Source organism: Helianthus annuus, chromosome 10, assembly GCF_002127325.2.
Source record: "Helianthus annuus cultivar XRQ/B chromosome 10, HanXRQr2.0-SUNRISE, whole genome shotgun sequence".
Lineage (NCBI taxonomy): Eukaryota > Viridiplantae > Streptophyta > Magnoliopsida > Asterales > Asteraceae > Helianthus > Helianthus annuus.
Genome location: NC_035442.2, coordinates 95530041 through 95552311, shown reverse-complemented (window position 1 = coordinate 95552311; position 22271 = coordinate 95530041). Strand labels below are relative to the sequence as shown.

The 22271-nt window shown below is 41.6% G+C and overlaps 1 protein-coding gene across 2 annotated transcripts; it reads right to left on the bottom strand.

The window, feature by feature from the left end:
- Positions 1 to 777: 777 nt before the first annotated feature.
- On the bottom strand, positions 778 to 4958 carry LOC110885571. Of its 2 annotated transcripts, none has more exons than XM_022133269.2 (7): positions 4874 to 4958; positions 4403 to 4547; positions 2928 to 3130; positions 2594 to 2834; positions 2021 to 2158; positions 1648 to 1928; positions 778 to 1561 (listed from the first exon to the last, which is right to left on the bottom strand). In XM_022133269.2, exons 2-7 carry the CDS (start codon positions 4524 to 4526, stop codon positions 1403 to 1405), a joined length of 1146 nt encoding a protein of 381 aa, XP_021988961.1. In that variant the 5' UTR covers positions 4527 to 4547; positions 4874 to 4958; the 3' UTR covers positions 778 to 1402. The 2 variants fall into 2 exon arrangements, with proteins under 2 accessions (XP_021988961.1, XP_021988962.1); XM_022133270.2 differs by lacking the exon at positions 4874 to 4958 and adding an exon at positions 4649 to 4796.
- Between the last annotated feature and the right edge of the window lie 17313 nt (positions 4959 to 22271).

Genomic DNA, 22271 nt, shown 5'->3' with positions numbered 1-22271 from the left:
TGTATTGACATTATTTTAATACATGTTGCAGGCTGATAGGATGTTGTGTTCAAGAAACTTGCTAGGATGCTGCTTAGAAACACATCATAGCTAAACTAGAATCTTCTGAATAATATTTGGGGATAATTGTATTTGGATATCCTATGGTTGTGAAACTTGAATGCTTAGACAATACTTTGAATTGAATCTAATTTACACACTTTCTTGTCTAAAACAAAAAAGTTGTTAAGTACTCAAGTATGTCATGCAGCAATACACGGGGGACATCTATCTTCATACATTGTAAACGGTCCGAAGGATGAAATTTGAACTTGGTTTGCTAAGTGTTCCGGACAGGGGACATCCATGGGGGAAGAGTTGCAAGAAGTTCAAAGTTGGAAGTTGGAATATATTCTCTAAATATTTCTGGTATGGTCTCTCCTTTTCACCCTTTAAAAGCCTTATTTAAATGACTTAAATTTTTGGAAATGTGTTTGGCAAAATTTTAACTAAGGTGCTAAACACAATAGCAGTATCCTAACTAGGATATTTGGTCAGAATATTTAAAATATAGTATTGGAAATAAAGAAAAAAAAACTATTTATGAAAAATCAAATCAAACACCTACAATGCAATTTTCAAAGGAATATGTAAATAACAAATGGTAAGGCTAGAAAGGTTAGTTTATTAACATAGCAAAAGGTTGCATTATTGGCTTGAACTTAAAATGAGACCCATCCACCAAGAGTGCAACTAGTTTTCAAACATATTTACCTAAGACAGTTGAAGGCTTCATCCTGAAACTCAAGATCCCTCCACCCTCAATTGTTAATTATTCAAAAAAGTATACTAAATATTGATAACCAAGGGCTTCGTCCTGAAACTCATAATCCCTCCACCTTTGGCCATTATATTGTCTAAGTGCAGGAAATTAAAATTGTTTAAAAGGCAAAAATGTAAATTGTTGAAACAACCACAAACTATCAAATTTAAAAAGTGGGCTCCGGCCTAGGCATCAAAATCCATCACCGCCCACTCTGTTGCCTTCAAGGGGCAGCACCCTCTTGAACCATCGCTTCATCGCCAGCACCTGCTCCAGGATCAGCCCCAGCATCATTCTCAGCATCACCACCAGCATCGACCACCATTTCAGCCGCTTTGGAAGACTCTTCAACCACGGGTTTAGCAGGAAGCTCTACAGGATTGCCACCAAGATCCTTCAATTTCGCCTCCCAAGCATTAACGTTCCAAGAAGGGCATTCAAAGCCCATGGCTCTGGCTTCATAAACCATTTTTAGCCTGTCTTGAAGGAGAGAAATTACGACGGATCCCTTGAGGGCCTCTCGGTAGGAGTTCATATCCTGTTCGTGCTCAGCTTGAGTTGAGCTTCTTGGTTTGCCTTGTTGATGGCAGTCTGGGCTTCCTAAGTCACTGCTTTGTATTTATCCTCATAGTGTTGTGACTTGGCGGCGGCGATTGCTCCTTGGTCTGCAATGGTGGATTCAGCATTCTTCAGTTTAGCCTCCAGCATCTTGTTCAGCCCGCAAGAATCCTCGTATAAGTGCATCAACCGTTCAAGACCCTACAATCGAAAGAACAGGTATCAACGTGTATACTTAATATACATAATCAGTATGAATGTGCAGGATATGAAATGAGGATACTTACCTGGTTGAGGAAGCTGGTCATGAACCTACTGGATTCGAGAAACCCATGGTTCTCATATGGGAAGGCCTCAGAAGTAGCAGGGGAATCTGATTCTTTCCTCTTACAGGAGCTGGAGCTACGTAGCTTTGTGGCGGTAGAAGGCTTGGGGACAGCAGTAGCCTTGGAGCTGACAGGTTTAGATGAGGTGGCTGGCTTGGGGCTTCGTTCTTCTTTGACTTGAACAGGACCAGAGTAGCTGTCCAGTTCTTCGAGGTCAAAGACTTGAAGGGTTTTGGCTGGTGCTACATAAAGGAGAGAAATACTAAACCCTTAAATACTTTTAGAATATAATCTATTTAATATGTACAAAAATAACTTGCAAGAATATACTTACCACACATATTAGAACTTGATTTTTGGCTTGAGCTTGCAAAGTACAGGGAGAAAGTTCTTTCACTCTCTGGAAGCCGGTAGATCTCTTTGATTATTTGTTCTGATTCTGCACTTGGAGGGGCCAACTCTTTGAAATTTGCTACACAAAAAGTAAAGATATCAGTTTAGAATATAGTTTCAGGATACGTTTGAAGATATTTCTAAAACCCTAAATCCTACCGGAAGTCAACCACTTCATGGGAAGGTTAACACCCTTGACAATGGAGTCTCTTTCCACAAAAAAGAACTTTCTCCTCCATTCATCCTCATTTTGAGGATGAGGGGATATTTAGAAGTTGAAAAGAGAAGAAATCGTCTAGAACCATGAGACCATAAATGATATGCAATCGGAAGAAATCGCAAAACTGGCCAAACCTCAGGGACGAAAATTTCATTATACTCTTCCAAAAATTCTAACTTGATGCTAAACCAAATGTAATGATCAAGGCCAACATATATTTCACTCGAACAAAATTCATACTAGACATATTTAATTAATTGTTGACAGCAGATAAACGAATGTGAAAACACATACCATCCCAACCAGCTGGAGCAGGTTCCTTCTCCCATTTTTTGTACTCTGTTTCTGCCACCTCCTGCGTATCTAACATATATGCTTCTTTCATATCCAACCCGTTTGCATCTAGAAGTTTCCCGATCTTCTTCTTCCTCTTATACAACCACTTCTGTTTTGAAATTCCCCTCGACTCTTGTGGACCAACCTTTCTTTTCTTTTCTGCCACCATGGCACTTTGATTGGCTTTCCTTGCCTCGTTCTACACATATACGATCAAACATACATATATGATTATACTCTTGACACAAACATGTCGTAAAACATTACTACAACTAGAAAAAAAAGTAGTTACCATCTTCGGCCTCAACTCAAATAGCTTCTTTTGTTTCCTTGTAAACTTAGTGAAGTCCACTTGTGGTTGATCCTCAGTGGTTGTGTTGTCATCGCCACTTCGAAGATCATCAGGTTCACTTTTTTCATTATTTGGGAGCTTAGTTTGAACAGATGTTATAATTGAAGTCGGTTGAGAGCTTCTGGTTTCAGCTTTCAAGCCAGCTAAGATTATAACAAGAAGTCAAACTCATGGTTATTAATGGCGAATAGGGACAAATAGCGATAAGGTACCTATATGCTAAATAACGATAAATAGTGCGCTGCTATTTTATAAATAGCGATACACTAGGAAAAAAAATTATACGTATGTTACATCAAAATACCCTTGTGTATATGCTATTATACATGTATATTTAACAAAAACCTAAAATCCAGCTATTTTATAGCTATATTTAATTGCTATTTATATTAAAAAACAACCATACCCAGTAAATCCCACAAATAGCAAAGCTACTTATAGGGTCTGGGAGGGTGGGATATAGACAGACCCTCTCTATCCCTAGGGATAGAGAGGCTGCTTCCAGAGAGACCCTCGGCTCCAAAACGAACAGCATGCCAACACACCAAGTTAAAGAATATAGAAATAAGAAGTCACCCGTACCAAGAAAGTGATCAAAGTGACACAATATAATGTAAATCATGTATGATAGCATACAACATCATTTGGGCATAAACACAAGAAGGTAATCACCGAATAAGTCACTTAAAGAATAAAAAAAAACTATGTCCCTAAAATACACCTAAGACCTTAGACCTTACTGCAATATCCTCTAGAAGTCCTTAACCCTAATCCTATGCCTCCACGAAGTCCTATCTTGGACCATGTCCTCATAGAGATGCAACTCTAGTAAATATATTTGTCGCTATCTATCGCTACAACCCTAATAGCGAGCCTAGACATATACGCTACGTAGCATGCTATAGCGATCGCTACGCTCGCTATTGACAAATATGGTCAAACTTTTAATCAATCATTTCCATATCCCTTAATTTCTTCATCTTCATATAAGTTTTTTACTTTGTGTACGAAATTCATTTTCCCCCAAATTGATAAAGCAACATGCATTAATCACTCAAATGTGAATTGTAATTTAAGAACGTGTCTAACTTCAGATTCCCCTTGATAACAACTAAGCGGAGAAGAGATAGAGAGCACTAAATAGAAGTTCAAAAAGTTTTCTAACGGACCAAAAACAAAACCATCTCTCAGACTCTCACATGACTTGACTCGTTTCAGTATTTTAAATTTGAAAAAGAACACATGTTGCACATCTTCATACGAAACAAGCATTTGGTAAAGATAGTTAAACAGTAAAAACTATGAGCAAACTAAAGTAGAACCGGAACACAAAGCAATAAGCTGCAGAGAATGCCACTAGTTAGAAAATAGAAACACACGAAACAAAACGTGTACATTTAACTAATTACACTTACCTGGTTCATTTTTAGCAGCCAATTTCTTGGCCTCAGCAATAAACTTGAAGCAAAATTCAGAACATTCATGGTACGGATTCGACGAATTTCTGCAATCCAGATGTACTCCGGTTTTACCAGTCATCTTTTTCGGCTGTGTATACTCCTGCAGACGGCGAAAAAGAAGATAAATTTTCACAAATCACTCCAAAAGCTATATCTATAAATCAATAGTAACATAATCAAATCAAACAAAGAAAAACATACACATCACAAACCACCCTGTGCAACTAGACTCGAGATTTAACCAATCAAAAACCCTAAGATGCTAGTTTTGTAGAAACCCTAGACCTAATAACAACTTGTTAGAACATAAATTCAAAATCAACGCAGACTGCGATTACGTGTAGATATTGGTACAACGTAGAAGATATATACAGCGATTTATATGTATCTATATCATTACAGTTTGGTAATCGAATAGGGAAATACCTTGGAATATCGGAAGAAGAGTGCCGAAAACCCTCGCGATTAGATATTTAACACCGTTTGTGTATTAGCTTATGAACCCACAAGAAATTAATTAAAAATAGAAAAAAATTACAAGTTTCGTCCTTTATCTTAATACCACTTATCAGGTGGTATCTTTTTTAATGAATTTTGACAAGTTTTGCCCTTTAGAAGGAATTTTGTTGCACATTGTGTCCTTCATGCTTAACTCAGTTAGATTTTCTTGTTAAATCTTGTCACCCAAGAATATTTTAGTCTTTTTACCCATTTATTTAATATTATTTAGAAGAATAAAACATAATATTTTAGGGTTGACTCTTGAAATAAATGGGTAAAAAGACTAAAATACCCTTGGGTGACAAAATTTAACAAAAAAAATCTAACTGGGTTAAGCCTAAAGGACAAAACGTGCAACAAAATTCTTTGTAAAGGGCAAAACTTATCAAAATTCGTTAAAAATGACACCGCCTGATACGTGTATTAAGATAAAGGACAAAACTTGTAATTTTTTCTTAAAAATATGTTGTAAATATATTATATTATGTGGTTATCAATTTCATAAATAGATTGACTTGTCCTCCAAGATTTCATCTTTTATATATATTCTAATGTAATTCTTTGTTAAAACATATCTATTAATAAAATATCAGTCTCTTTTCCCCTTCATCTATTTCTCTTATTGTTTGCTAATAGACTAGTTTCACAACACGTTATCAGCACGAAGTGCTCTCTTACGATAACGAGTACCACCAACCTCTTCTTCCTTATGCTTTCTGATTTCGTCTTTTGAGGATGTTGGTTGTGTGGATGAGATGGGCTCATCGGAGATGGACTCAATTCAGAACGTGAAAATTTTAAAAGAATGTGACGTAAACTATCTGCTTTTATAGTATGTATTTTATTGATGCGTACGACAAGTTAAACAAAACGTCCATGTGAAATCATATAAATGCATACAATCTTAAAAACCTATTTGTACATTCTCTAACCACGTGAAACACATATTATAGTGTCCGCATATAATTAATATTGATTTGCTTTTATAGGCATTTTAGATATATTTAAATATATTTTAAAGCATAACAATGCTCCTAATCTAAATCTAAATATTAATAAAAGACTCCAATTAATGCCATGTGTCATTTTTTTCTTCAACCTAAAAATTTTTATTTTATTTTATTTTAATTTTTTAAGAATTAATTAATACATGGTTATCCTTATCTATATCTTTATTATTATAATTATAATAAATGGTTATAAACTAACCATAGATCCGTGTATTAAAAAAATTAAACTTAAATAAATATGATAAATAATGAATAAATTAGGTATGATAAATGATGAATTTCATATGTTTTATCCTTACTAAACTCTAATTCTGTTTTAGATAATAATTTGTGACAACTCGTACTTTAGACTTATCTTGTGTAACGTTACGTGCCTATGTGATACTTCGATCTAATGAATGTTATGTTATTACGTGCATTATGTGTGTATGTATGTTATGTGAATGTTACACGAGCCCAAACCGCACACCATAACCGATCGCACAAGGCTCAACCGGTCACACAAGCCTATTCGGGCCACTCCTTGTAATCGGACACCATTAGGCAGCCGAGTTGGGCTCGGCCCACTCCCCACTCGCAAACACAAAACCAAATGTAGGGGTTTGATTTTCATTGTTTTGCAAAAACACATTAACACACACAAACCCTAGAAGCTCTCTCTCTCTCTCTCTCTCTCTCGTTTCTCTTAGAACCCGACGGCAACAACTCTTGGTGATCGAAGGTTTTGCTTTTCATTCGGATCAAACCTTGTTCGTTCTCTAATCGGTTAGTTCTTGTGTATTCTTGTGTCTATCGATTGTATGATGATAATGTTATGACCTATATGTTTTACATGGTGTTTAGATGATGATATTGTTACTTGATTCGTATGATGAAAACATGATAATTGAATTATGAACTCATTGTTCCTGTTTCTAATGCATATATGATTGATATTCGGTCCGAGTAAAGCCGGCTAGGTTGCATGCTAGTCTGATGTTATGATTATGATTCGGTTTAGGTTTGTTTCATGATCCGATTGTTTGTTTTGATGCTGTTTTGTACATGCTTAATGATGTTGGTTTGAAGGTGTTTGATTCTGATTAAATTTCTGCGATTGATCTGTTTCCGAAACTGCCAAAGATGTTTGCTAGAATCACGGAATAATTGTTGCATGAATTATGGAAACCAGTTACACACCTGTTGCGACATAGATTGCGAGTCGAGACCTCACAATCTCGACTCGAGACCACAACAGCACAACTCGAGACCGAAGTTGCGAGTCCCGTTGCGACTCGAAACCGGACCATGACAAGTCGAGACCGAGGTTGCGAGTCCCGTTGCTACTCGAGACCGGACCATGACGAGTCGAGACCAGCTCTTGCGACTCGAGACACTCCTGTTGCGACTCGAGATCGCTGGTTGCGACTCGAGACCAGTTATACATGCACACTGTTTTGGACCTACACTGTCACGGGCCCAACCGATTGGGCCAAGTAATTGGACTTACGTACTTGACTGCTAATTGGACTGTCTATGTTAGCTGGGCCGGGTATAGTTGGGCTTAGACATCCGAATCGTACACGTGGTGAATTGCAATACTTTGATTGTTTGCATGCTGTACGTGTTTGCTATGATTCATGAGTGCATTACTTGAACCAAACCTGACTTGTATAATAACCATGATAGGACGTGGTTGACCACTTACTAGCTTACCTGTACTTTCTGTGTATCTGCCGAGCAACCCAAGGTGAGTTCACACAAGCCAAGGCATGGGGTTCCCAGGGTGGGAATGGGGGTTTGATGATTTACTGTACATACATAGATGGTAGAACCTACTGCTAGACTAGTAACACTCATTGAACGATCTTCGCACACCTGCCAAGGGTTGGCCGCGATATTATGACTGACTTCGCACACCTGCCTTTGGAAGGCCGCGAACTGTAATCTACTAATCTTCGCACACCTGCCTGGTAGGCCGCGATACAATCAAAACCTAGTCTAGAATACTCGGGAGGAACATCCCCTAATATCTTCGCACACCTGCCTGGGAGGCCGCGATACGAACTAAACGATATACGACTCAACGAACGAACAAAACGCTACTCACACTATACTATTACTGAACTGTTAACTGTGAACTCGCTCAACTAGTTGTTGATTACCTACTGCATGCCTTGCAGGACCTTAGGTACATTATGGAGCTTGCACAGGGAGGAGCAGGTCGTTGTGGGATACGGATCGTGAACGATATTTGAACTTATAACTTATTTGGGTTTTCATTATTATGCTTCCGCTACTTAAACAAAGTTTGGTTTTTGAAACATCAATCATGTCGTGATGAATTACCTTATCTACTTTTATTATTAAATGCTATGTTTGATATGATTGATGGCTTGATCCTGGTCACGTCACGCCTCCAAGCGGTGGTACTCCGCGTGTGGGATTTTGGGGGTGTGACAGATTGGTATCAGAGCCATTGGTTATAGAGAACTTGGTTTTAATATGGGAAAACGTTTTTATTAAAACCAGACTATAACCAGAACAGTGCTCTCAACGATCCACAACGACGCTTCGCTCCACGTGCAAGACTCGACATCCTAGGTAATAAGGTTTATGTTTATTGCCTGTTTGCTAGAACTGCTTAGAACTTTGCTCGCATTACGTTTAGATACACATGACTTATTACATGAGAACACCTACGTGCTTACGCTTTTCTGTCATCGCCCTACTCGCGAACCACTCTCACTTACGTTACTTTTACTATGAAGATCATGTCTGGACGAATTAACATGACACAAGCCCAGCTAGAGGCTCTCGTTCAAGCTCAAGTTGCTGCGGCACTTGCAGCTGCTCAAGCAGGTAGTATATCCTGTAGTCATAACTTACACTAGGATCTTTAGATCCTACACTCCTAAACTAGCCCTCGTATTTAAACTTTTCCCTATTCGTACACAATAGGTCAACACGCGCAGCAACCTGTATGCACTTTTAAGAACTTCATGGACTGTCGTCCAAGTACTTTCAGCGGCACAGAGGGGGCAGTGGGACTCCTCCACTGGTTTGAGAAGCTCGAGTCAGTTTTCGAAATGTGTGAATGCCCTGAGGCTTGCAGGGTGAAATACGCCACTGGCACGCTAGAAGGAATAGCACTAACTTGGTGGAACGCCCAAGTTCAGATCTTAGGGTTGGCAGCTGCTAACGCCACACCCTGGAACGAATTCAAGGAACTTATCAAGCGTGAGTACTGCACAAGGGATGATATCCACAAGTTGGAGAATGAGTTTTATCACTTGAAGATGACGGGGTCAGAGATAGAAGCTTACACGAAGCGATCGAACGAACTGGCTATTTTGTGTCCTACCATGGTGGACCCTCCCATCAAGCGTATCGAATTGTACCTCAAGGGTCTAGCCTCAGAGATTCAGAGCCATGTTACATCGGCAAACCTCGACAACATCCAAGACATCCAGCGTCTTGCCCATCGCCTCACGGATCAGGCGGTGGAACAGAACAAGCTGCCAAAACGCATCAGTGCTACCACTACTGCTGTCACTACTTCTGCTACCCCCAGTGACAACAAACGGAAATGGGATGGGGATTCCAGCAAGGGATCAGTTTCTGTTCAGTCCCAAACACAGCAGCGTCGCACCAACGATTATCAGAGTCCGAATCAGCAATCATCGGGCAGTCAGGGGCAGAGTGGTTATAGGGGAACTCACCCATGGTGTGGTAGATGCAACAAACACCACAGTGGAAGGTGTCGCAGGGAAAGATGCCAAAGATGCCTCAAGCCGGGTCATGAGGCAAAGGATTGTAGAAGCTCACGGCCAGCAAACCAGAGCCAGCAACTCCCACCACCAGCTCCACAGAATCAGCAGCAGCAGCCACAGCGTGGAAACCGAGGATGTTTCCAGTGTGGGGCTGAAGGTCACTACAAACGCGATTGCCCTCAATTGAACCAGAACCACAATCGCAACAACAACAACAATCAGGGCAACGGGAACAACAACAACAACGGGGGGAACAACAACAATAATGGCAACGAAACTAGGGGACGCGCTTTTGTGCTAGGTCGAGGTGACGCAGTGAACGATCCCAACGTGGTTATGGGTAAGTTTCTCCTTGACGATATTTATGTTACTGTTTTATTCGATTCGGGTGCGGATACAAGTTATATTTCTGTGAAAGCCAGTAAACTGTTAAAACGTACATCAACACCCCTAAACACCAAACATGTCGTAGAACTAGCAAACGGTAAGAGTTTAGAAGCCACGCAGATAGTCAAGGGTTGTAGTATTGTCTTAGCTAGTCAAGTTTTCTCCATCGACCTTATTCCCATGGTCTTGGGAAGTTTCGATATCGTCATCGGTATGGACTGGTTGTCCCAACATCAGGCAGAAATCGTATGCAGCGAGAAGATCATTCGTATTCCCCGTTCTGGTCAAGAACCTCTCGAAGTCCAAGGCGACAAGAGTGGTGCTGTAGTTGGCATCATCTCTTTCTTGAAGGCTCAGAAATGCTTACGAAAGGGGCACACTGCCATTCTGGCACTCGTTACAAACGCATCAGCAAAGGAAAAGAAATTGGAGGATATTCCAGTTGTACGAGATTACCCTCAGGTGTTCCCTGAAGATTTACCTGGATTACCGCCTCATCGTCAAGTCGAATTTCAAATCGAGCTCGCTCCAGGAGCAGCACCCATAGCTCGCGCACCATATCGTCTAGCTCCATCAGAATTGGAAGAATTGTCAAAGCAGCTACAAGAGCTCTTGGAAAAGGGCTTCATTCGTCCAAGCTCTTCGCCTTGGGGAGCTCCAGTACTTTTCGTGAAAAAGAAGGATGGTACCTTCAGGATGTGCATAGACTACCGCGAACTCAACAAGGTGACGGTGAAGAACCGTTATCCTCTTCCACGCATAGATGATTTATTCGACCAGTTGCAAGGGTCGTGCTACTATTCGAAGATAGACCTACGGTCAGGGTATCATCAGCTGAGAGTCCGGGAGGAGGACGTCTCCAAAATAGCATTCAGAACTCGTTATGGCCACTACGAGTTTCTTGTCATGCCGTTCGGGTTAACGAACGCGCCTGCCGTATTTATGGACCTTATGAACAGGGTGTGCAAACCCTATCTTGACAAGTTCGTCATAGTATTCATCGACGACATCCAGATCTACTCCAAGAGTCAGGAGGAGCACGAGCAGCACCTACGCCTTATTCTGGAACTCCTGCGGAAGGAACAGCTGTACGCTAAGTTTTCGAAATGCGACTTTTGGCTTCGTGAAGTCCACTTCCTAGGCCACGTAGTGAACAAGGATGGGATTCATGTCGATCCATCCAAGGTAGATTCGATCAAAAACTGGCCTGCACCACGTACGCCAACGGAAATACGCCAATTCTTGGGTTTGGCGGGTTACTACAGACGGTTTATTAAAGACTTTTCAAAAATTGCTCAGCCGCTTACGCTACTGACACAGAAGGGTGTCACCTATCGCTGGGGAGACCCTCAGGAGACTGCTTTTCAGCACTTAAAGGATAGACTTTGCAGTGCACCTATCCTCTCTTTGCCAGAGGGCACAGACGACTTCGTGGTTTACTGTGATGCATCCATTCAGGGTCTTGGATGTGTGTTAATGCAGCGCGACAAGGTTATTGCTTATGCCTCGCGTCAACTTAAGATTCATGAACGGAACTACACGACGCACGATTTAGAGCTGGGAGCTGTTGTTTTCGCGCTTAAGATATGGCGACACTACCTGTACGGTACCAGGTGCACGATTTACACCGATCACATGAGTCTCGAGCATATCCTTAAGCAAAAGGATTTGAACATGCGTCAACGACGATGGGTTGAACTACTGAACGATTATGAATGCGCTATCAAGTACCATCCAGGCAAAGCCAATGTTGTGGCTGACGCTCTCAGTCGGAAAGACACTCTACCACGGCGCGTGCGAGCGCTACAGCTTACGATTCAGTCTAGCCTTCCTGCACAGATACGAGATGCTCAGGTAGAAGCATTGAAACCCGAAAACGTCAAGGCTGAAGCCTTACGCGGCTCACGACAACGAATGGAACACAAGGCAGACGGCGCCTACTATGTAACGGGGCGTATTTGGGTCTCACTTTATGGCGGTCTACGCGAACTTGTAATGGACGAAGCTCACAAGTCTCGCTACTCGATACATCCAGGGTCGGACAAGATGTACCACGACATCAGAACAACATACTGGTGGCCAAGCATGAAGGCCCACATCGCTACATACGTTGGAAAATGCTTGACCTGTGCGAGAGTCAAGGTCGAATACCAGAAACCAGCGGGTCTACTTCAGCAGCCTAAGATACCTCAATGGAAATGGGAAGAAATTTCCATGGATTTCGTTACAGGCCTACCTAGATCCCAGCGTGGGAATGATACCATATGGGTGATCGTGGATCGACTCACCAAGTCTGCACACTTCCTAGCTATAAAGGAAACGGATAAGTTCTCCACTCTCGCAGACGTCTATCTTAAAGAAGTTGTTTCGAGGCACGGGGTGCCCACCTCCATCATTTCGGATCGCGATGCACGATTCACGTCAGAACTATGGCAAGCAATGCACAAATCTTTCGGCTCACGGTTAGACATGAGCACAGCATATCACCCTCAGACGGATGGGCAGTCTGAGCGAACAATCCAAACTCTAGAAGACATGCTTCGAGCATGTGTTATCGATTTCGGCAACGGCTGGGAAAAGCACCTCCCTTTGGTGGAGTTCTCGTATAATAACAGTTATCACACCAGCATTCAAGCCGCTCCATTCGAGGCATTGTACGGACGTAAATGCCGGTCACCTCTCTGTTGGGCAGAGGTGGGGGATAGTCAGATTACGGGTCCAGAGATTGTAGTGGACGCCACAGAAAAGATAGCACAGATACGACAACGCATGGCGACAGCACGCGACCGTCAGAAAGCCTACGCGGATAAGCGTAGAAAGCCATTGGAATTTCAGGTCGGGGACCGGGTTTTATTAAAAGTTTCACCCTGGAAGGGTGTGGTTCGTTTTGGCAAACGGGGCAAACTAAATCCGCGGTACGTCGGACCGTTCGAAATCATTGAGAAAATCGGCAAAGTAGCCTACAAGTTGAACCTACCAGCTGAACTCGGGGCAGTTCACAATGTATTTCACGTGTCGAATCTGAAGAAGTGCCTATCAGATGAGACCCTTATCATTCCTTTCAAAGAACTCACTATCGACGAGCGGTTGCAGTTCGTCGAGGAACCAGTAGAAATCACGGACCGGGATGTGAAGGTCTGATGCGTGTTCGTGTGTATATAATTTTTGATATATATTTAAGCCCTTTTTACACTTTTAGCCAAGTTTTAAATTTATAAAACACGATATTTACTAACACTAAACACACATATGGGCAAGTGCACCCATCGTGGACGTAGTATAGTGTTGGTAAGATACCGAGGTCGTCCAAGGACACAAGAGCTTTTAATACCGGTTTATCCTCAACGTCTAATCAAATCAAAAAGTTAGAAAAATGTTTTAAACTAAGAAAAATAAAAACTAACTAAATGCTGAAAAATAAAATAAAATAAAAACAGATAGACAAGATGAATCACTTGGATCCGACACGTGTATTAGTATAACCTTTGATTATTTTCGCACTTTTGCACTTGTTTAAGAGATTATCTTAGTTATTGTAGTAGGCCCCTTTTTCGGAGGTGACGTTACCCTCAACCCAGTAGTTTGAGTCAGCAAGGATACAATCCTAAAGGGTTGGATTATTGAAAGATAATGAATTAAGTTATTAATGCAAATTATGGTAGGCCCCGCTTTTGGCGGCGACGTTACCCTCGGCTAAGTAGTCTGAGTCAGCAGGGACACAGTCCTAAATAGCCGGGTTATAGTATTAATAGTAGTTAGCTTATGAGGGGGTCAAAGAGTTTGGATCCCCGCCATCCAATACCTATGGGCATTGAAGGAGATCCTACTAAATTTGACCCAGGTCCCAAGCAGGACCTCTAAACGCTGAACAAGGGCAAGACCTTTACCAAACCGTTCCCTTAACCCCCGACCAGGTAGCCAACATACCTCCATATAGACCGTGGAGATATGAATGGTGAAAATCTTTTATTTTATATAGACAGTAAAATAATGCCAAGACACCACGGACAAACGATAAGGAAAGATCACCTTCAACATAAGTAACTAGTTATTAAAGTCATTAATACAAAACCAAATAAAAAGTGCAAAAGATTAAAAATAAAAAGTATTATACTAAACACTTGTCTTCACCAAGTGATGTAAGAGACTTAGGCAAACATGGCCTTGATTGTCAAGAACTCTTACGATCAATCTTGGATCCCGAGACGACTCACACACTCTATGATGGACAATGGATGATGGTGGTGGATGATGGTGTTATGGTGGTGGTGGGTGGTGGATGAAGTGTGAGAGAGGTGGTGTGCCAAGGGATGAGAGAGAATGAAGCCAAGCTCCTCTATTTATAGGCTGAACAGAACGCTGGACACGGCCCCGTGTTCGCTGAACACGGCCCCGTGCCCGTCTGACATTCTCTCTCTTCATTAATTGTAATTGCGAATTACAATTAATGCGCCTGCTGTACTTTCAACACGCCCCCGTGTCCGCTGGGCACGGCCCCGTGGTGAGCAATGGAAGCTTCTACTGGTTTGTCTTTTCTGCTGCTTCCTGGGCACGCCCCCGTGTTCACTGGACACGGGGCGTGTTCAGGCTCTGTTTCTCTTCTCTTTGTCTTGGGAGGTGCCGTTGAGGGTCCGGGCAGTTCACTTTTGTTTCTTTTCTTGTATTTATGGTAGATTTAGTAGTCTTTTTGCTTCTTTTGTGATTTTGAGCTCATTTCATCCTGAAAATACAAAAGGAAGACAAAAACACTCTTTTTCCAACATTAGTACTTAAAAAGGGTTAGTTTTATGCCTTAATTGATGTGTTTTATATGTTGCATTTTACACACATCAAATACCCCCACACTTGAACTTTTGCTTGTCCTCAAGCAAAACTCTTTTAATGTGGCTTACACTCCCAAATGGAATAGGTAGAAGAGAAGTTTTTTTTTAACTTGTCCTAGAGTGTCGGGAATCCAAGGTTTGTATAGGTTCTATTTTTATTTTATTTACAATCTTATTCGTCATGGTTTATTTTGAACTTTTCATAAGATAAACTACTTAATTTGGCATAGCATGCCTTATTAAAATTCCATTTATATACAAGTTCACATACCTCACGGGAGATCACTCAATCACTCGGCCGAAGGTGTATATTTAAGTGAATCGCTCGAGAGCGGCACGGATTTACATTTTCCATATGCTTGCCAAGCGATCAATCCTCCTCCTTTTTAACTTTTACCTTTGTAAATATCAAGAGGTCTTTTTGGGGTGAAGGCTTGGGTTTAAAGGTGGGTGGTTGGTTAGTGGTTAGTAAAAAGGGCGAAAAATCGTAACAAGTGTCGGTTTTCGTAAAATACCTTATTTTTGGTGATATTTATTTTTGAAGTATTTCTCCAAACAAGCTTTTTGTAGCTTATGTTTGTTTTTGACTTCAACATTTTTTTTTTTTTTTTTTTTTTTTTTTTGATCACGTAAAGGTATGTTTATGAAAAACCGAGTTTGTTACTAAAATAAAGGTGAAAAGATGAAAAAGGTTTTTGGTGGGTAGAAAATTGTTTTGGGGGTAATGAAATGAAAGGTTTAGGCTCAAAGGGGTTTTCTAGGGGGATTTTTGGGTAGGTAAAAAAAATGAAAAATAATGGTTTTGAAAGAAAAATAGTTAGTCCTAATGCCTCCATCATTTACTTACTTGGGTTTAAGTTGGTAAGGACCGGGAATGTATCGTCGTGGCAAGTTCTAGATTTGTAAATACCGAGCGGCTATTCACACAAGAAACGAAAAATGAGCATTTAATCTAAGTATGTATATTTTTATGCTCAATAAAGGCTCAAAACTCACTTTTTGTGGGAATGGGTTTTTAATGTGAACAAGCATATATAATCGAATTTTAGCTAGACTTGTTATACCGTTTCATAATTTTCTTATGTTAGTTCTTTTTATCACGACGCTATCGGTTGTAAGTTTGTAAAAATATAACATTTTTATAACTTGTTATTCCCAACTTAAACTAAGACAAGTAAATAAAAAAAAAAATTGAAAAAGTTTTTGAAAAAATTTGGGGTGTTTAGCGGTTCCAATAGAGTTTTGTGTAAGGCTTGTTTTAGGATTTTGCAAAATTCCAAGGTTTTTAGCATCCCCCCCACACTTAAATTACACATTGTCCTCAATGTGTCCAAAAATAGAGTTTTTGGTTGATTAGAATATGTAAAAGTGTGTTTAAAAACAAAGATTTGTGTTACTGGCACTCTGGACACGGCCCCGTGTTGACCGGGCACGGCCCCGTGGTGAAGTGCCAGTAACGAAAATTATAGAATTGAAACAGAAGCCTGGACACGGGGGCGTGTTCGCTGAACACGGCCCGTGTCCAGTTACCTGAACTGGGTGATTTCCTGCAGGGGGCTCAGCACGGGGCCGTGTTGGTTGGGCACGGCCCGTGTGGAGCCTTCTGTTATGGAGATTTTTGTCGGTTTGTTCTGTTCTTCTGCATGGTTCCATTTTTTCTCGTTCCCTTTTTCATCCATTACCACCATGAGTGTGATTTATTCTGCAAAAACTAAAAGATTAAACTAAACTAAGGATAAGTCCGCGGAATGCCTCCGTGGTGCGCCACGTTTATAAGGGTCCTTGGCTAGACCCAATTCCTGGTTCACACGTCTTTTGATTGGGGTGCCTTGCCTCCCAAGTTACACCGTCGGAGAGCGGCATCCAAGCTTGAATCGATAACCTTCATGTAGTGGATCGGGTCGTCATCCTCTATTCTTTTCCCAACTCCGAACTTTACCTCATCGTCCCCATACCTCAACGTTAGTGTCCCTTCATTCATGTCCACTACTGCTTGTGCGGTGGCAAGGAAAGGCCTCCCCAGAATAAGGGGGACCTCGTTGTCTTCCTCCATGTCGAGTATGACAAAGTCAACAGGATAAACAAACCTGCTTACCCTTACCAAGACATTCTCGATGACACCTTGCGGGAACTTGACCGATCGATCCGCGAGTTGTATGCTTATTTTTGTAGGGCTTGTGGTTCCCAAGCCAAGCCTTTTAAACATTGAAGAGGGCATGAGGTTAATGCTTGCCCCTAAGTCGGCCAAGGCATTGCGAACGGGAGATTCCCCTATTGAGCACGGAATCGTGAAGCTTCCGGGATCGATCTTCTTTTGGGGTAGTTTATTGAGTACGAGGGCAGAGCATTCTTCGCCTAAATTAACTAATTGCAAATTCTCAATTTTCTTTTTATGTGTTAGGAAGTCCCTCATAAATTTAGAGTATTTGGGCATTTGGGTTAGGACTTCAATAAAAGGAATATTGACATGCAATTGTTTTAGCAAACTTTCGAACTTTGCGAATTGCTCGTTGGTTTTTTGACGAATTAACCTACCGGGGTACGGAACTCGAGGAGCCTTGGTAGGCTCTGTTGATGGGGGAGGTTCCTTCTCCTGCAGATGTGTTGGCGTTGATTCTTCCGTGGTTGGAGGTACTTCTGCAGGCCCTACGGTTCGGTTTCGTAGCGTGATGAGGTGAACTTGTGCCTTCGGGTTGGTTTCGGTATTGCTGGGTAACGCGCCTTGTGGTCTTTCGGAAAAATTTTGAGCTAGTTGATTTATTTGTTTTTCTATGTTTTGAATGCTAGCTTGTTGATTCCTAAAGTTTGATTCTAATTGTAGGAATCTTTCCGAATTTTTCTTGTCAGTGTCAGAGACGAGGCGAGATATAGTATCTTCGAGCCTTTCTCTCCCACCTTGTTGTTGAGTGAAATTTTGTGACTCATTTCTTGATTGCTGAAAGTTTGTTCGTTGTGGTTGTTGGTTACTACTATTGCCGGGCTCCCTCCAACCAAGGTTTGGGTGGTTTCGCCATCCTTGGTTGTAGGTCCCCGTTGGAGGACCCGACGGCCTAGGTCTATTATCAATGTAGTTTACCATTTCTTGTTGATCGTCCGTTTCTTTCATGCAACTCCAATTTTCATGTGACCCACCACACCCCTCACAAGCCATGACCGAGACTGTTTTTGTCATTTCTAATTTTTTTATTTTTGAAGAAAGGGCCTCGATTTGGGCTTGTAAAGAGGTGTTTTCGTCTACCTTATGGGCGCCCGGGGCAATAGTTTTATTTCCCCGGGGGGTGTGCCACTGAAAATTGGTTTGAGCAATTTCCTCAATCTGATTATATATTTCGTGTGGGCGTCGATTACCTAAAAGTCCCCCGGAGCTAGAATCAAGTGTCTGTCTAGTATGTGGCAACAATCCATTGTAGAAAGTGGATACTTGTTGCCATATCGCGAGACCGTGATGGGGACACTTGCGTAGTAGCTCCTTGAACCTTTCCCAAGTTTCATATAAGGATTCCCCGTCTTCTTGTGAGTATGTGTTAATTTCAGCCATTAATTTAGCAGTTTTAGAAGGAGGGAAATACTTATATAGAAATTTTTGGGCTAGTTCATCCCAGGTGTTTACCGATCCAGCTGGGAGGGTGTTGAGCCAAGCTTTCGCTCGGTCTTTTAGTGAGAATGGAAACATACGAAGGCGGATGGCGTCGTTTGATGCTCCATTGATCCGAAACGTATCACATATTTCTAAGAAATTAGTTATATGTAGATGGGGATCCTCGTCCGCGAGCCCGTGAAAGGTTGCGGAGTTTTAGAGCATTTGTATCAAGTGCGGTCGAAGTTCGAAGTTATTAGCTTCGACATTCGGGGCATTGATAGCGGCGCCGAGATTACCTACGGTGGGCCGTAAGTAATCCATGAGGGTACGTTGGTCCGCCATTGGGGGTGGGTCACCCGAAACCTTCTCTTGATTTTTGGCTTTTAACCTTTTTCTGAGAAAGCGTTCGGGTTCTTCTAATGGTTCCTTTATGTCTTTATTGGAACTGGAGCTCATACACTATGTGAGGTTGGCGTCGGGTTCCAAGTCCTGCAATAAAAACAGAAAAGAACGTTGGTCAGAAGGTTCACCACGGCCCCGTGTCCAGCGAACACGGCCCCGTGGTCGGAGTTACAGTGGTTGTTTTTCAGATCCCAGTTACTGGAAGTTGGACACGGCCCCGTGTTGCACCGACACGGCCCCGTGGTCAGCCTTCTGTTAACTTGAAAAACAAAAACTGCCAGTAATGTTGCTGAGCACGGCCCGTGTCCGACCAGGCACGGCCCCGTGCTGAGCTCTGCAGAAGCTGAAAAATCTAAAAAAAATCCTAAAAAAAATTAAAGAAAAATAAAAAGATGATTAGGCCGTTGATTCCTAACTTTCTTAAAATCCTTGTGTCCCCGGCAACGGCGCCAAAAACTTGATGCGTGTTCGTGTGTATATAATTTTTGATATATATTTAAGCCCTTTTTACACTTTTAGCCAAGTTTTAAATTTATAAAACACGATATTTACTAACACTAAACACACATATGGGCAAGTGCACCCATCGTGGACGTAGTATAGTGTTGGTAAGATACCGAGGTCGTCCAAGGACACAAGAGCTTTTAATACCGGTTTATCCTCAACGTCTAATCAAATCAAAAAGTTAGAAAAATGTTTTAAACTAAGAAAAATAAAAACTAACTAAATGCTGAAAAATAAAATAAAATAAAAACAGATAGACAAGATGAATCACTTGGATCCGACACGTGTATTAGTATAACCTTTGATTATTTTCGCACTTTTGCACTTGTTTAAGAGATTATCTTAGTTATTGTAGTAGGCCCCTTTTTCGGAGGTGACGTTACCCTCAACCCAGTAGTTTGAGTCAGCAAGGATACAATCCTAAAGGGTTGGATTATTGAAAGATAATGAATTAAGTTATTAATGCAAATTATGGTAGGCCCCGCTTTTGGCGGCGACGTTACCCTCGGCTAAGTAGTCTGAGTCAGCAGGGATACAGTCCTAAATAGCCGGGTTATAGTATTAATAGTAGTTAGCTTATGAGGGGGTCAAAGAGTTTGGATCCCCGCCATCCAATACCTATGGGCATTGAAGGAGATCCTACTAAATTTGACCCAGGTCCCAAGCAGGACCTCTAAACGCTGAACAAGGGCAAGACCTTTACCAAACCGTTCCCTTAACCCCCGACCAGGTAGCCAACATACCTCCATATAGACCGTGGAGATATGAATGGTGAAAATCTTTTATTTTATATAGACAGTAAAATAATGCCAAGACACCACGGACAAACGATAAGGAAAGATCACCTTCAACATAAGTAACTAGTTATTAAAGTCATTAATACAAAACCAAATAAAAAGTGCAAAAGATTAAAAATAAAAAGTATTATACTAAACACTTGTCTTCACCAAGTGATGTAAGAGACTTAGGCAAACATGGCCTTGATTGTCAAGAACTCTTACGATCAATCTTGGATCCCGAGACGACTCACACACTCTATGATGGACAATGGATGATGGTGGTGGATGATGGTGTTATGGTGGTGGTGGGTGGTGGATGAAGTGTGAGAGAGGTGGTGTGCCAAGGGATGAGAGAGAATGAAGCCAAGCTCCTCTATTTATAGGCTGAACAGAACGCTGGACACGGCCCCGTGTTCGCTGAACACGGCCCCGTGCCCGTCTGACATTCTCTCTCTTCATTAATTGTAATTGCGAATTACAATTAATGCGCCTGCTGTACTTTCAACACGCCCCCGTGTCCGCTGGGCACGGCCCCGTGGTGAGCAATGGAAGCTTCTACTGGTTTGTCTTTTCTGCTGCTTCCTGGGCACGCCCCCGTGTTCACTGGACACGGGGCGTGTTCAGGCTCTGTTTCTCTTCTCTTTGTCTTGGGAGGTGCCGTTGAGGGTCCGGGCAGTTCACTTTTGTTTCTTTTCTTGTATTTATGGTAGATTTAGTAGTCTTTTTGCTTCTTTTGTGATTTTGAGCTCATTTCATCCTGAAAATACAAAAGGAAGACAAAAACACTCTTTTTCCAACATTAGTACTTAAAAAGGGTTAGTTTTATGCCTTAATTGATGTGTTTTATATGTTGCATTTTACACACATCAAGGTCCTCAAAAGCAAGAGAATCCCTCTTGTTCGAGTACGTTGGAACTCCAAACGTGGCCCAGAGTACACCTGGGAACGCGAAGACAGGATGACAGAAAAGTACCCCCAGTTATTCGAAACCAATGCAACCACTACTGAGGCTGAAGCTCCTACTGCGGAATTTTGGGACGAAATTCCAGATCAACGGGGGGAGGATGTGACACCCCAGGAAAATCAGTGAACGATACAACTTACCTAGCTTCCTCAGTGAGTGCATACCAAATTTCGGGACGAAATTTCTTTTTAGTTGGGGATAATGTGACAACTCGTACTTTAGACTTATCTTGTGTAACGTTATGTGCCTATGTGATACTTCGATCTAATGAATGTTATGTTATTACGTGCATTATGTGTGTATGTATGTTATGTGAATGTTACACGAGCCCAAACCGCACACCATAACCGATCGCACAAGGCTCAACCGGTCACACAAGCCCATTCGGGCCACTCCTTGTAATCGGACACCATTAGGCAGCCGAGTTGGGCTCGGCCCACTCCCCACTCGCAAACACAAAACCAAATGTAGGGGTTTGATTTTCATTGTTTTGCAAAAACACATTAACACACACAAACCCTAGAAGCTCTCTCTCTCTCTCTCTCTCGTTTCTCTTAGAACCCGACGGCAACAACTCTTGGTGATCGAAGGTTTTGCTTTTCATTCGGATCAAACCTTGTTCGTTCTCTAATCGGTTAGTTCTTGTGTATTCTTGTGTCTATCGATTGTATGATGATAATGTTATGACCTATATGTTTTACATGGTGTTTAGATGATGATATTGTTACTTGATTCGTATGATGAAAACATGATAATTGAATTATGAACTCATTGTTCATGTTTCTAATGCATATATGATTGATATTCGGTCCGAGTAAAGCCGGCTAGGTTGCATGCTAGTCTGATGTTATGATTATGATTCGGTTTAGGTTTGTTTCATGATCCGACTGTTTGTTTTGATGCTGTTTTGTACATGCTTAATGATGTTGGTTTGAAGGTGTTTGATTCTGATTAAATTTCTGCGATTGATCTGTTTCCGAAACTGCCAAAGATGTTTGCTAGAATCACGGAATAATTGTTGCATGAATTATGGAAACCAGTTACACACCTGTTGCGACATAGATTGCGAGTCGAGACCTCACAATCTCGACTCGAGACCACAACAGCACAACTCGAGACCGA

Bases quoted from the DNA above. Each gene is read 5' to 3' on its own strand.
- LOC110885571 (XM_022133269.2), bottom strand. From the start codon at position 4,526: ATGACTGGTAAAACCGGAGTACATCTGGATTGCAGAAATTCGTCGAAT. The intron at 3,131-4,402 runs GTAAGTGTAATT...TTATAATCTTAG, and splicing joins GGCTGCTAAAAATGAACCAG to CTGGCTTGAAAGCTGAAACC. The intron at 2,835-2,927 runs GTAACTACTTTT...GTATATGTGTAG, and splicing joins TTGAGTTGAGGCCGAAGATG to AACGAGGCAAGGAAAGCCAA.